The sequence below is a fragment of the Equus asinus genome, chromosome 29 (assembly GCF_041296235.1).
Source record: "Equus asinus isolate D_3611 breed Donkey chromosome 29, EquAss-T2T_v2, whole genome shotgun sequence".
NCBI classification, from domain to species: Eukaryota; Metazoa; Chordata; class Mammalia; order Perissodactyla; family Equidae; genus Equus; species Equus asinus.
The window spans coordinates 32,341,546-32,357,102 of NC_091818.1; the positions used below are offsets into that span (position 1 = coordinate 32,341,546).

At 44.6% G+C, this 15,557-nt stretch overlaps 1 protein-coding gene across 1 annotated transcript in view; it reads left to right on the forward strand.

Annotated features, from left to right (window-relative positions):
• Window positions 1-15,557, forward strand: part of FAM171A1 (family with sequence similarity 171 member A1) — a 132,176-nt gene that overhangs the window by 62,461 nt on the left and 54,158 nt on the right. The window contains exon 2 of the mRNA XM_044762108.2: window positions 11,434-11,661. Within this exon, the coding sequence (XP_044618043.1) occupies window positions 11,434-11,661 (228 nt within the window). The remainder of the gene's footprint in view (window positions 1-11,433; window positions 11,662-15,557) is intronic.

Sequence of the window (15,557 nt, forward strand, 5' to 3'; positions counted from 1 at the left end):
ATCATATTTTCATATATTACTTTAAAGCTGCATCTCAGCGACTTGTGCTGCCACATAATGAGGGTTGGCATTGGGTCACTTTAGTTTGCTGTCAGGTAACTTTTTTAGATGAGATCATAGGAACATTCTGCCATTCATTTTGCTTGAGAACACTTGATTATGTATGCAAATTGTACAGTTGCATCAGGTAAATCCAGCAATAGTTTTCAGATTGTCCGGGGATGTTTACCTAAATAGCCCCTGATTAGTCACAGGAACGTAGCCACTTTATAGTTTCTTTTAAAGCCTGTGGAACCAGCCCCCAAAAGTCTCATTTTGTACCCAGTGCAATAACAGAGAGTGACTTCTGCCGGTTAACTTACGGGTGAATGGATGGACTTAACAGGATCCGTATCCAAAAGTTGTAGGGGGTTTTGGTATTTGGCTATTAACATCTTCTGTTTCCATTATAGAGTGTTTCAAGTAGGGGGGAAAGGCATGTGGTTACTGGAAAAAAAGTAGAAAGTCAGTGTGATACGTGTCTATATCATGTATTCTATATGTATATACACATATATATGTATATCTCATAGCTTCTTTAATTGCGGTACTTCTGTGAATGTTTATTGTCTATTTCAACATTCTTGGCAACTTGGTGATGTTGGTTAGAAAGTATTGTTAATAGAGGATTATGAGTGTGATCCTCGTACAAATTTCTTATGGAGGAGGGAGGAATCCAGTGATTTATGGCCCAGAGATATCCTAGTGGCCCTTCCAAGACAGAAGTTTGTGTATGGGAGGGACAGACCGATGAGGGAGTTGAGGTGAGAGAATGTTCTGTGTGCCGAGCCTGTCGAGACGGTATGATGGGGAAGAAGCTCATCGCACATCCCTACAGAAGGTGGACAGTCAGCAGGAGCAGCTCCAGGAAACAGCGCTCGTTGGCTGCCTGCAAAGGTCTCCTCTCCTCCTCGTTCCAAACTGAAGCTGTAACTGTTGAGCGTGCCACACAGCTGTCTATTCATGAGGTTCAGAGTGTGAGTCAGTGGCCAGAGACTGTAGAACACAAAAAGGCACAAAATGGGATTCTAAGTCCTCAGGAGCTACAGCAGCAGACTTAACTCATGTACCTTTTCAAGTGAGTAGAATTTCAAGTGGAAATACAGAGATCGTAATCCTCCACTGAAAATGAAGGGACACGTTTACAAGCCGAACCCCGCATGGGTGGGAATTCCGTATCAGATATCGTGACCTCAGAGGAACAGGGAGGTTTTAGTCCAGCTTTTGGTACAATTGAGAGCAAAAGTGGTCTAAGTAGAGACTGGCTGCCAAGGGGACCATCGGTGGAACCAGGAGGGACTAGGCCAGCAGCTTGTCCTTCTGAAGTGTGCCTACATTGTCCCTTCTCTTGGTGACAGGACAGAAGTCTTGGTCATTGCGGAAGAACACCAAACTGAATATTACTTTTAGAAAAAATACACACAAGGATTGCCAAATGCTTTAGTGCAGCTAGAAACTGGATGGAAGGGAGTTCTGGAAAGTACAATTTGTAGCAGATTTTATTGAGCTATATTATATATTATATGTAATATAATTATAGTATATAACAAAGTTATATGATATGTAATATAATTTTAATGTATAACATTGCATATTTATATATAATATATTAATTAATACATAATATAATTATATATAATTAACATAGTATATAACCAGCCCTGGTGGTGTAGAGGTTAAGATCCTGCACTTTTACTGTTTTCACGGGTTTCTCAGGGAACCACACCACCCGTCTGTCGGCTGTCATACCACAGTGGCTGCGTGTTGCTGTGATGCTGAAAGCTTTGCCACTGGTATTTCCAATACCAACAGGGTCACCCATGGTGGACAGACTAAGACAGACTAGGAAGAAGGACCTGACCACCCACGTCCAAAAAAATTGGCTATGAAACCCCTAGGAATAGCAGTGGAGCATTGTCTGATACAGTGCCAGAAGGTGAGGGGATGGCGCAGAAAGACCAGGCAGGGTTCCGCTTTCCTGTACGCAGAACTATTAGGAGACAGAATCCACTCCACGGCACCGCCAACAAATATAGTGCATATTAATAGATTATATAATGTATAATATTATATAAGATATCTGCTATTATGCAATGTATCATATAGAGAGATCTTTTAAAATATATATGTATAATCTGCTTGAAGGACATGATTCACTAAATTTTGAGAGAAAATAAAATTGAATAATATAAGATACGTATGTACCATGTGAGACTCGAGAAAATACATTACAAGAAAACTCTAGTGTAACAAAGTCATTCTAATTTCATCATATTGCAAAGTAAAATAAACCTTTCATGTTTATAAAAGAAATAAAGTAAATGGATAGAAAGCTGCCCTGTAGCACGTTGGGCATCCTAGAATGTGCCTGCAGTTGCTGTATAAAGACGTGGGAATTCTGTGAATGTACTGATATTGTAAAATGTCAGCACCAAATACCATGGGGCAAAATCTCTTGGAGCAAGGGTCTAGTAACATTTTTAAAATAACCTCCCATCTGGAAATGTTTTTAAATGATCAAGTAATTTTTTAGCATTTTATTTAAGAGATGGAAAGCCATTGTGATGCTCCTGAATTTGGGGTAAATATAGGTAATCATAGTGCTGGAGGCTGAGTAGATTGAGTCCCTTGTCCGCTGTGTTCCCTGGCAGTGGGCAGCCACAGGGGTTCCTGGCAACGCGGGATAAGTTCCTTTGCTTGATCTGCTGGTGGAAATGGACTTTCTTTCTGCAGGGCCTCTATGGGCAACTCAGCCAATACTGGTTTCCCAACTGGGTGGGTTGCTGTGGAAACCAACAGCTCTAAAAGCCAAAAGGAAAGAAAAAAATTAAAATCCCAGAACAAAGGCCAATTTGAGAGATTATAAAAGGGAATGAAAAACGGTCAGAGGACGCCAAAAACTTCACCGGAACAAACCAAAAAATAAAAAAAGATGGCGACCACAAACTTTACTTTCCCTTCCAAGATGAAGCCAGAGTTTGTCACAATAGCTGTGAAAACGGAGAGGTGGAGTCTGTTCCAGGAGCAGGTGGGAGCTGTTCTAGCTCTGTTCCCAGTGAAAACCACAAAGGACTCCACGATCTGGCGATCCACGTCAGCTCGTGAGTGTAAGAGGGAATTGGAGAATGTTGGTTTTGGAATTTGGATGAGAAGTTATAAAATAAATGCTTTCTGTCATTTGTAGAAATATAACTAAAGGTATAAATTATTACTGGAAGATGAAGGGGGAGAAGAAAGAACAAAACATGCTTTCCACGTGGCCTCTCGGTGTTGGCAGGCAGTTCTGTTAAATCCTGATTGGGGTTCCCGGTGTCCCCATGAAGGATGTACTGTGACTTCTTCCTCTTGTCCCTGCCATTTGCTTGCTCTAAACTTGCTACTTAGTGGTGCCTTTTCTCAAGCCAACAATTTGAAACAGCCTTGTTGCATTTAGTTCTAAATCTGTGCCAGATAGAAAGGAAATGACTAAAAGATAATGCTGGGCTGAAAGATAATGTTTAGTTTGCTACCCACAAAGCAGAAGCTCTCTTTGTACTACTTAAAATGGGCTAGCTCGTGCCCACAGAACCAACTCTTCGTGTTTGCCAAGAGCAAAGGAGCTCTGAATCCTAGCAGAGGAATAATGCCTGAGCACTCGTTTCTTCCTTCTTGACTCTACCGCTGGCTGATGAAAATTTGAGGAGAATGCTTTAGAGGCCGTGGCTGAATTCCTGATCGTGAAATAATTCACTGAGTAAGAGTGTGTAGCACACTCCCGGGGTCTACTCACCATGAGCAGGCAGAATTGGAACCCATGGTAGGTACTGTGTTCATCAGGATTCCCCAGAGAAGCAAAACCAAGAGGATATACAGTCATGCACAGCCTAACAATGTTTCAGTCAACAATGAACCACATAAACAACGATAGTCCCATAAGATCAGTACTATATAACCTAGGTGTGTAGTGGACTATACTATGATGTTCACACAACAATGGAATCGCCTAAAGTCGCATTTCTCAGAATGTATCCGTATCGTTAAGCAGGGAATGACTGCAAATGTATATATAGAAAGAGTTATTGTGAGGAATTGACTCATCGATTATGGAAGCTGACAAGTCTCAAGATCTGCCGGTTGAGTCAGCAAGCTGGAGACCCAGGAGAGCCGATGGTGTAGTTCCAGTCCAAAGGCTGGCAAGCTTGAGACCCAGGAAGGGCCAGTGCTTCAGTGCAAGTGTGAAAGCAGAAAAAAGCTGATGTTCAAAGGCTGTCAGGCAGGAGGAATTCTCTTACCGAGAGAAAGGATAGCCTTTTTGTTCTGTTCACACCTTCAACTGATTGGATGAGGCCCACCCACATTGGCAAGGGTGATCTTTACCCAAAGTCTACTGATTTAAATGTTAATCTTATCCAAAAACACTCTCACAGAAATGCCCAGAATAGTGTTTGACCAAATACCTGGGCATCTCGTGGCCCAGTGAGGTTGACACATAAAATTAGCCATCACAGATACTGAAAAGGAAGGCCAGGGGGTGGGAGGAGAGGCAGGTGGGTGTAATTTTAAGGAGATGGTCCTCAGCCATGTAGTGTCATGCCAGGAAGCAGAGAAACTGAGGAGTGCAGACGCCACTACCCACTCTAGGTAGTTTACCCAGAAAAGACATTTATTAAAGCTTTTAGGTAGCTCACAGCACTCCCGGGAGGACGAGGCTGGCAGCCAGAACAACACTGGGCCACAGGATGAGACTGAGCCCAGAACACCGTCTCCCTCCCCCGCCCTGAGACAGGGCAGCTTGCCCTGCCGCCTCCCAAACCAGATGCCTCCTCCGTGGCCCCAGTGGTCAGAAAAAGCCCCGGCTGCTTTCTGTGGCTGTATTCCAATTCAGAATCCAGCATGAAGGCATCAGGTTAGCAGAGCCAAGGCCCCTTCTGCATCTTAGCTACCAGGGAGGCTGGGAAAACAAGTTTCTGGCTACTGCTTTAGGCCAAACGTGATGTGAGAACATACTCACATGGAGGAAGGCTGTTCAGAAGATGCTGTGTTGGCCACAAGACCCATCTTCCCAAGCTACCCGACCCTCCAGTCTCAGCTTCAATTTTCATCTCTTCCAAGAAGCCTCCTCCAACTTGATAAACCGGAATCAAGGCCAGTATTCCTGCAGCACGTACCCACATAGCCAACCCATTCCAGTTCAACAGTATGGGTACCCCTTTTTAAATCTTTTACTGTCACCTCTGCATCACCTCTATGTCTATAGATACTTCCAGATCTTTTTTCTTTGCTTGTTTTTGTTTTCATTTGTAAACTCCAGAACTCATAAGTCTCTTCTTAGCTATATTTTTTACTCTGTCTTACCCAGTTTCATCCTTTTTGTTCTCTGGCATATGGGTGGGTCTCACCTTCCCCCACCCTGTCCCTCCCCCAAAAACCGGTAAACTCCTTAAAAACTGGAGTCATATCTTTTTTTCTTCTTCTTTTTTGAATCTCCCACAGTACCTACTGTCACACTATACAGTAGCTGATCAATAAATATTTTCTGATCAAGTACAACTGATTAGTTATCTGAATTGATGAGTGCTTCTCAGATGAATTTGGATGGTATCTATTTAAAACAATAATGAATAAGAAGTAAATGGAACAACAATAAAAACCAGGAATGTTTAGGCCATGTACCAGAGGATGTCCAGAAATGCCTGGTAGTCTCAGGGATTCATTCAACATACATTGAGTGGCGGCCCTGTGGCAGACACTGTTCTCTGTCCTTGGGACGCAGGAATAAGGAAGATGAAAGAAACAGACAAAACAGCTCGTTCAAAGCTTCCGTTCTGGAAGAGTCAGACAGTTAATAAACATGTAAATTGTAACATATTAGAATGGATAAGTGTAATACGCGAAAGAAAAAGCAGAGCAAGATAACATCAGAAGTGCAGAGTGAGGTCGCGATGGACATTTTAGGTAGGATGGTCAGAATTGTAAAAAAATTGTTTTTAGATAATCAGAGAAAATTGAATACTTTCTGGGTATGAGATGATATAAAGAGATTGTGATAGGAATTGGGTATGATGATGGCATTTTGGATATGTTTTTTAAAATTCCTTATCTGTTGTAAGCTGAAATATTTGTAGGGAAATAATGTGACCTAATATGATGTCTAGGGTTTGTTTCAGAATGTTCCAGCAAAAAAAGAGAAGGGAGGGAGGGAGGAAGGAAGGGAGGAAGGGATGAAAGCAGGAAGGAAGGAGGAAGGAAGGAAGGAAGAATCAGCTAGTAGGCCAATAATTGAGAAAAGTATGGTAGAAAGTTGATATTTGAAACTTGTTTATTAGTGCAGGGAGTTCCTCATACTGTTCTTTCTACTTTTCTATGTTTTCTAAAATTTCTGTAAGAAAAATTTTTTTAAAATAGCCCGTGGTCAGTAAGGCCGCATTCAGGCGATGACGTCTAAGCAGAGCCTGAAGGAGGTGCAGGAGTGAACTGTGGGGATGGGTATGAGGGGAGAGTGAGCCCAGCAAGGAAACAGTCGGTGCAAAGCATGTTCAGAGCATGCTGGCCTCTCCGTCCCTGAGTGGGGGAAGATGCAGGAAAGGAGGGCAGGGACGTCATTTGGTTGAGGGGAGGAGAACACAGAGAGCCTTTGAAGTCACTATGAGGACCTCACGTGAAGGTCAGATCCATCCGTGAGGCCTGCTGAGACACTGCTTTAGCATTGCACTCGGATGTATTTCCCTTAGGGGTTCCTGGAACCATTTGGATACCCTGGAGTTCTCTACTCAGATTCTGAGACGAGAGTTTGTGATACATTATCCACACTGTCCAATAGCACTTTCTGAGATGATGGCAGTGTTCTCTCTGTGCTGTCCAATACAGCAGCTGCTAGCCACATGTGGCTGCTAGTACTTGAAATGAGCCCAGTGTAACCAAGGAGCTCAATTTCTAATTTAATTTAATTTTAGTTAATTTAAACACAAATGTATGTTCCCACCTGTGGCTAGCGGCTCCTGTACTGGACAGCACAGTGTTGGGGGATGGTTGGCTGTGCTCTGACATCTCCCTCCACGCTGGGTTTCATTCAGGTCAAGCAACCAGGGCATTCCCACCTCAGGGCCTTTGACCCTCTGCCTGCGCCTCTGTGCCTGGCTGGTTCCTGTGTGTCCTCAGGCTTGAGCTTAATGACACCGCCTCAAAAGGCCTTCCCTGACCACCCAGTTGAAAGTAGGTCTCCCCTGCACTGGGCTGTCCTGTGGTACCCAGTTTTCCTTGGAGGCATTCTCCCAGTTCCTAATTAAACTTGGTACTTACTGAATCTTGAAAGCTCCTCAAGGTCGGGGGTCGGATCACCGTTGTCTGTTGTCTACCACATAGTCAGCCTACAATGAGTACCGACTGAAATGGAAATGGAGAAGGAGCAGTGTCAGTATATACAGTTTTCCGTGTTGGGGAGATGAGGGCCCCTCCAACCCATTGTCCCAAGAGGTTGGTGAGTGGGGAATAATTTCTTGAATAAACCTTAACTCGGGTTTTCCAAAAGATGAATAGGAATTAGCAACGTGACAGTCAAGTTGGAGAAAGAAATTTCCTACAAAGATGAGAAGCAGCAGCAGGAAGGAAGAAGGAAATGGGAAAACAAAGGGATGGTGTCTGGGGGCCTGCGGGTGGTGTGTGGGGATCAGATGGGGCCTGATGGTGGAGGACAGTGGACGCCTTAAACTGTGTGCTGCAGGTCAGAGGTGGGCAGATATTTTCTTTAAAGAGCCAAAAATGAATAGTTTAGGCTTTGCAGGCCATATGCTCTCTGTCAAAACTTCTGGATTCCACCATTGTAACGCAAAAACTGCCTTAGACAATATGTGAATGTGTGTGGCTGTGTGCCGATCAAACTTTATTTACGGACACAGAAGTTTGAGTTCCAGGTAATGCTCCTGTGACATGAACTGTTGCTCTTTGCATTTCTTTTTCAATCATTTAAAAGTGTAAAAAGCATTCTTAGCTCCTGGACCATCCAAAAACAGGCAGCCAGCCATGTTGGGTGCTTGGCCATGTTTGGTGGGGGGGCCCTAAAGGGTTCGAAGGGGGACAGGAGGTGGTCAGATGGGTATTTCAGATGGCTCCCTCTGGCTTTAGTGGGATTTCGGGGCAGGCCTGAAGACAGTGGCAGTTTCTGTGAAGAGGCTGAGTAGGGGTCTGGGTGGAAGATGGCAAGGGCCTGAAATAGGGCAGCGTTAACAGGGATGGGAAAGAAAGGCCTGCTCTGAGATACATATTCTGGAATCAAAATGAGCAGAAGTTGGTGATGGATGTGCAGGGTGAGGAGTAAAAGAACGAGGTCCCAGTTTCGATTTAGTGATCAGATGCCCCAGCCTGGCAGGATCTCTAAGCTCTCGCTGGCCAAAGGTAGGTGGCGCATCTTCATGCCTGTTTAGGTCTGGGGCCATTTTTAGGGTCTTCCTTTTACCAGCAAAATGAGAGCAGCCGTTAGTAAGGAGTGCCTTACCTAGTCATAAGATTACTCCCCTGGTAGGAATAATTTTGTTTGCTGGTTGAATGGATAACCTAATTCTAGATGTTAGTCTATAAAAATGATACCGCAGTGGTCTGTGATAATTACCTAACCATACTGTCATCTTCTCCCATCCTATCCTATCCAAAGAAGCAGCTGATTATCTCTTTCAAAGTATACAATTGCAGACCATAAACTAGGCTTTCCGTATTAGAGGAAATTCAAGCGGTAGAATCTAGGATGTTGATTATGGTAAAACTCTCTCTTTCTCTTTTTATTCCAAAATTCTTTAGCTTTCTCCCAGTCTCAACTGCTTTTGGCTCCTCAGAACACAGTGAAGTGAGAGCAGAAACCTTGTAATCCCAACTGTTAATAAATGTTGCATTACCTTAAAATGACACAAATCATCGACGCAGCCCTCCAAAGCTGCTTTCCCACTTGCCCTATCCCAGTGGATTTCTGCTGTGTGAATATAATGAAAGATGAGTTCGTTTATGTTAGAGCTTTGCACACCACCTGGGGACGAGGAAGACCGGGTTAAATAAGAAAACACGTGTGTGGCGTGCGTCCTGCAAATGTGCACTAAGATAACACTAAGATTGGGGGAATAGACTAAATATATTTTGTAATGTCATATCCTTGGTTTTCAGGATGTTGATTTTCTCCCTCTTTTGGCGTTAGTTTTTGCTTCTATAGTATGAGTAGCCAGGTTCCATTTTTGTAGCATTTCTCTTTCTTCTCTGTATGGGGTTTTGAGAGATTTGTTTGGTACAGATCTATAGTACCTACGTGTAAGATTCTTTAGCTGTTCTTTATGGTCATCTAGTCCAGAAATGTATTAAGTCAGTATGTGAAAAAATGGGGGAGAAAATGATTGACCGACTGAACTTTGCTTTAGTATCATAAGATAGCTGGCAAGTTACCAAGACAGAGGTTCTTGAACCAAAAGAAGTTCTTCTCGATGTGGTTGCCCCAATGAAGGAAGAGCTTTCGACATAAAGTTATTACCCCCTGAGAGGGGCGTCCCATCCCTCCACTGTGTTTTATTCCTTTCTCCCCTCCAGCTCCCTTCCTGGCCCCTCCTGGCACCTCGGACCCTATGACCAAATGCTTTCAAGCACAGTCATTGGAATAGTGTAATGGTCATAGCCTGTGTTTGGTTTCCTCTGTCAAGCATTACACCAGATATCTCTGCCTGGATGTTGAGACCTGTTGAGGTCATCCCCAGTTTGTAGATGAGGAAACTGAGACCTGGAGAGGACCAGTAACTTGCCCAAGGCCACATGGCTAGAACTTGATGGAGCTGAGGTTGAAACTTAGGACTCTAGAGGAGGAGCTAGTGGGCAGTTCCCACACGGCCAGCTCTGCCACCTCCTCCCCTCACTGTCGGGCACTCCCCCAGCCAGCCTTGGCCAGCCTCATTGGTGGTCTGTCCTCTGAGCCAGACCACTGTAGCTTCTGTACATGAGCCTCTGTAGGTTCTGTAGACATGAGCCCCCCTTGTCACCTGGTAGTTCTTTGCTATTCCTTGCCCCAAATCCTTCTCCCAAGTCACCAATAGGGCTTTCAGATCTGAGGCGGCTCAAAATGTATGACAAGGAGAGCCTATGAGTGGCCAAGTGGACTTATGTCACTGGGCATCATGCACTCCCTTCACACCTAAGCAAAAGGGGTTTATTGGAGCATGATACACTTCTGATTGTTTTGGAACATCGTTCTGGAGTTGGCGTCCTTTAATTGATATCCACCGTGATGCTGGAGCCAGGTCCACCACCATCTCTTCTTGGGTTATTACAGAGACCTCTTAATTGGATGTGCAGTCTCCAGTCTTGCCTCTCCTGGGTTGGTCCTTCACCCAGAGCCAAATGTTCCTATAGCAAATTGGGTTTCTGTTCCTCTCTGACTTCCCATTGCCCTTGGAATAAAGAGTGATCCTTTAGGTCACTTCTAAAGCCGTGAATGATCTGGCCCCTACTTGCCCCTCTAGCCTTGTCTCTCACTGAGCCTCATATCCCTCACACTCTCTATCCAGCTTTCAGAACCTGTTTCTGTTTCTCCAGGAAGCAAGGCTTTTTCTTGCCCCTGAGCCTTTGCACATGCTGTTCCGTAAGTGCTCCCCTCCTGCCTGCACCAAATGTACCCCAGGCATGGCACTTGCCTGTCCACGCACTTTTCTTTACCACTGTAGTTTGCACAGTTACTCACAATTCTAGGCACAGAGTTACAGCTCAGTCAACATCTCTTTCATGAATAAATGAAAATTATCCATTCCATTTTAATTTTTTACCTTTAATTTGGATCTGTCGCTTTCCCACATTCATTATCTGTTTTTGCCAATATTACTAACTCAACTTCATCAATCTTTTCAAATGTCTACTTTTATTTTTTTCTTCCTCTCACCTTCTCATCTCCCACTCTTTGGGTCCTCCCTTTTAAAGGTATTTTGGACCACTTTTCGGTCTAGTCTTCATAATTACCAGCACAGCGAGCCTGGGTTGCCCATATCCATGTTCGCCAGGACTGTTGAAGAATATGGCTGCAAATCTTAGAGCCTGCAGGCTCTTCTGGGGCAGCCCAGCCTTGTTTGGGCTGTGTTTGCCAGTAATGCTCAGAGGAATAAAAAAAGTATTGTGTGTGTTGCATAATGTCTTAAAGGGATAGAATTCTTCTCTCAATTATGTGTCGGTGTGAGCAAGGAAGAGCCAGAGGAAAGCAGTTTGGGACCAGCAGTGGTTCTGAAGAAAACAGGAAATTGTGTAAAGTTTTCCCTGGTTAAAATGATTCCCATTTTGGATGTAGATTAGATTTTCTTAACCCATACCGCTTTCCACCTCCTATCACAGTTAAAATGGAATCGCTCTTGAAGTGGCCCAATTAATTAACAGTAGTTGTTCTGTGTTGCTTTCTCCTTCTTGCAGAGGTCACGCTGAAGGTCCACATCAGTGACGCCAGCACACATCAGCCTGTCCCAGATGCGCTCATTGAAATTTTCACCAATCAGGTCTCCATTGCCTCTGGTACCTCAGGGACAGATGGCGTCGCCTTCATCAAGTTCCAGTATAAGCTGGGCAGTCAGTTGATTGTCACTGCCACGAAGCATGCCTACGTGCCAAACTCTGCCCCATGGAAGCCAATCCGATTACCTGGTAAGGCGGTCTTTTTTCTCAAAACAGAGCTCGTGGTCGGGCTAGTGGTGGAGTCAGACACAGAAACAATTTTGAAAGTGGAAGTCAGACAATCAGGAAAATACTGGTTTAGTCTGCTTTTGGGGCCTCTTATGTAAAGGAATGGTGGGATCTGGCATGAAGCTGGTCGGGGCTGCACGTTATTCTGCACACACAACGGAATCAAAGGCTTAGAGTGTCTGCTCGCTTCCCCAGTGTTCCGTTTTGTATCTTGTTGATTGTAAGTAGCAGCATGGCATCAGACAGTGCTCTGGAATGGAGCTTCCTCCTTCTGCTTCACGGGCCTGAGATCAGGGCTGTCCGAAGAGGTGGCGGGTGATGGCGAGACTATCTTCCTCTTTTCCCCTTCTTACCTCCTCTCAATTCTTCACTTCCTGCACCTCTGATCACCTGAGGTATGGGTTTTTTTCCAAACACCAAGCAGTTCTCAGATTCTCCAACACTAGCTGGGCATCCTACAGTTTAATTCAGTTCTGAGCCTACCTACCTGGAGGTAGCGTCAGCTCACACAGGTTAGGGGCTCAATTCCACAAGACTGCCTCCCCCACCCCAATTCAGATGCCAATCACAAGTCCAGGTTGGCACCTGTGCTTCTGATTGACCACCTATGGAGCAGAAGTGTCCATGACTTCCTCCTTGGGGTCGATTAAGTTGCTAGAGTGGCTCATAGAACTCAGAGAAACAGTTTACTTATTAGATTACCACTTTATTACAAAGGCTATTCAAAGGAAGAGATGTGTGGTATGTGGGAAAGGGCACACACAGCTTCTGTGTCCTCTCCAGGTGCGCCACCCTCCCAGCACCTCCATGGGTTCACCAACCTGGAAGCTCTCTGAACCCCTCCCTTTTGATTTTTTATAGAGGCTTCATTACATAGGCATGATTGATTAAATCATTGGCCATCGGCATTTGATTCAACCTCCAGCCCCTCTTCCCTCCTCAGTGGTCAGGAGATGGGACCAAAAGTTCTAACCCTCTGATCACATGGTTGACTCCCCTGGCGACCAGCCCCCATCCTTCCATGCTGTCTGAAAATCGCTACATTAACATAACCTCTGGTGTGGTTGAAAGGGGCTTGGTATGAATAACAAAAGACACCTTTATTCCTCTCATCACTGAGGAAATTCCAAGGGTTTTAGGAACTCTGAGCCAGGAATGGGACCAAGACCAAATAGATATATCTTATTATAAATGACATCACATGATCGTGACCATTCACAGCTACAAAGCAGTCTGTCCACAACAAGGGGCAAGGATGGTGCCTGATGTAGATTCAGCTTGGGACGGGGTAGGTAAGTGGGCAGCAGATGGTCCTCTCACCTCACGCACCATCTGGTGCCTGGACCACATCATCTGTCGGCACCAAGGTTGGGTGAGTGGCAAGGATGGGCTTAGAGCTGGAGGAGATGCTGCCTGGGGAGTGGGGGCAGCGTGGGTTTTAGAAACCGACTGACATAGGTTCTGCCTCCCAGTCTGTTCTTGAGTCCCTCTAGCTTCGATGCCAATCTCTAAAAGGGAGCTGATACCACCTCGTAGAGTGGTTCTGATTAAAAAGTAGTTAACATATGTAAACGGCCTTACGAAGCCTAAAACACAGTAGGTGCTCAAGAGATATGTAGCACCTGGCACAGTATTTGTCAAAATCCCAAAGTTAGTGCTCATCTCTGTGCCACTGCATGCTAGACACACCCCATCAGGGTCCCTGCTGTCTTATGAAGCCCCAGCATCTACCCTCATTCACAAAACTCTCTTTACTTCAATGTATAGTTATTAAGTATCTACTGTGTGCCATCACTGCCCTGGGCACTGAGAATACAGCTCTAGAGACACAGAACTTGCCCCTAGGGAGTTTACAGTTTAGTTATAAAGTCAGCCACAGAAGCCTTTTCCATCTAACGGGATAAATGCTCTGATGGATTTCAGTGTCTGTGTATGCAGGGAAGGCTGGAGAGGAACGTTAACCAGTCTAGGTGAGTGAATGGAGGCTTCTTGGAGGGGACAGGGGGAGCTGGGTCTTGAGGATGAATAGATGTTAGCATCAGGAGGTGCTTGTAAAAACATACAGATTCTAGGACTCAACCATTCAATCCGGCTAGGGGGACTCAGGAATCTGCATATTAACGAGCAATTCCACCTTCTCATGGACAAAAGTGTTCACCAAAGTTTGAGACCACTGCTTTATGAGCTATGGAAAGTAGAGTTGATATAGATACAACTAAGGAGATCATTTACAGAAATTTTAGAGAAAGGGGGATAAACCTGGGAGGTATTTAGCAGGCAAAATCCAGAAAGTCTTGAGGAGTGGATGGGAGCAAGGTAAGGGAAAAGATGAGTTAGAAGAAATGTGAACTGAATCTTGGGTTTCTGGCTGGTGATAGAGTGAATAGAACAGAGAGGTGATGGAATTGGGAGACCTGCCACGCTACGGTTCCCTGAAGTTGACCCAACGGATACAGTAGGTTAAAAGAAACCCCCTTCCTCCTCCCTGTGCGCACCCCTCTTCCCAAGCTTGGGGCTCAGGCGAGATGGATGCAGATGCTGAGGAGGTAGAGAAGATGGGAGGAAAGGCATGAGTGTTGGGTCATAGTTGATAACGAGCTTAGGGTAGGGTAGACTGGATTTGAACTGCCTCTGGGACACCACGTGCATTTGGCCTTTAGTTTGAAATGATTTGGGGGTTCAGGGGGTTTCGAGAGGTGTAGTTCAGGGGTCATTAGCAGTGTTGAGGTGAGAATCAAAACCATGCCCTCATCCAAAGAGTGGAGGGAAGTGGGCCTGACACAGAACCCTGAGAAGGCCAACAAAGTAGGAGAGGTGATCTTTATTAGGTTATATCTAAAGAAAATATTTGACCTCCTCTATTTTTCACCTTGAGAAATCACTGGAAACAACCCAGAGATGTTTAAATGGTATCTGGAGACCATAACTCCGCCTTTGCTAGGAGAGTGGCAGTGCAAAGTGTAGTCGATTCTCACTATTCACAGTAGTTATGTTCTATAAAGTCACCGCGACATTGAATTAGTGAATACTGAGTTGATGCTTCTAGGGGAAATGTAGGGTTGTGTTCCTGTGAGCCTCTGGTCACATTTTGTCAACTGATCAATAGATCACCTTGTTTTCTGTGTGCTTCTGTTTAAAGACACTTTATTTAATATGTATTTTTGGTTCATTGACATTGAACTCACAGCTACCAGCACTGTAACTCCTGCCTGAGTGAAGCTGACCTAGCATATGTATTTTCTCCAGAAGGCCCATCCCAGCCTTTCTTCTCTTGGGAACACCAGACAGCTCTCCACTTGGGGGCCATTTTACACAGTGAAATCACCAACAGAAAGCGCAAGGATGCAAGAAACTTGGAGCTAAATAGATCGCACAGAGCACGCGTATAAGATGAGAGCTGAAACAAGAAGGCAGAGCATCGCCTTGGTCAACCTCAGCTGGGAACGTGTGCATCAGAAAACTCAAATTTTTGACCACTCTTTACATACGCATTTAAAGCATCACGAGTATTGATTTGGGGGTTACAAATAAATTTTAGTGAGTAGGCACATTCGCAAATACTGAATCCACAAATAATGAAGATCAACTTTACTTTAATTACATTCACTTCACTGTGTTAACATGATCATTTGATAAAAAGCAACGATTTCCATAATGTCCATTTTCTTAAAGGAGTCAAAAAATGGAAATAATGTGGTTTAATTGAAAGAGTTTTGGATGAGGTGTGAAGACACCTGGGTTCTAGGCCTGCCTGCCCCCAGATAGCCCCACATATGTGGGCCCATCAAGCCTTTCTGGGCCCATTTTTCTCAATTCTAAAACTAAATTAATTAGACTGAATAATTTTCAGGGACCCT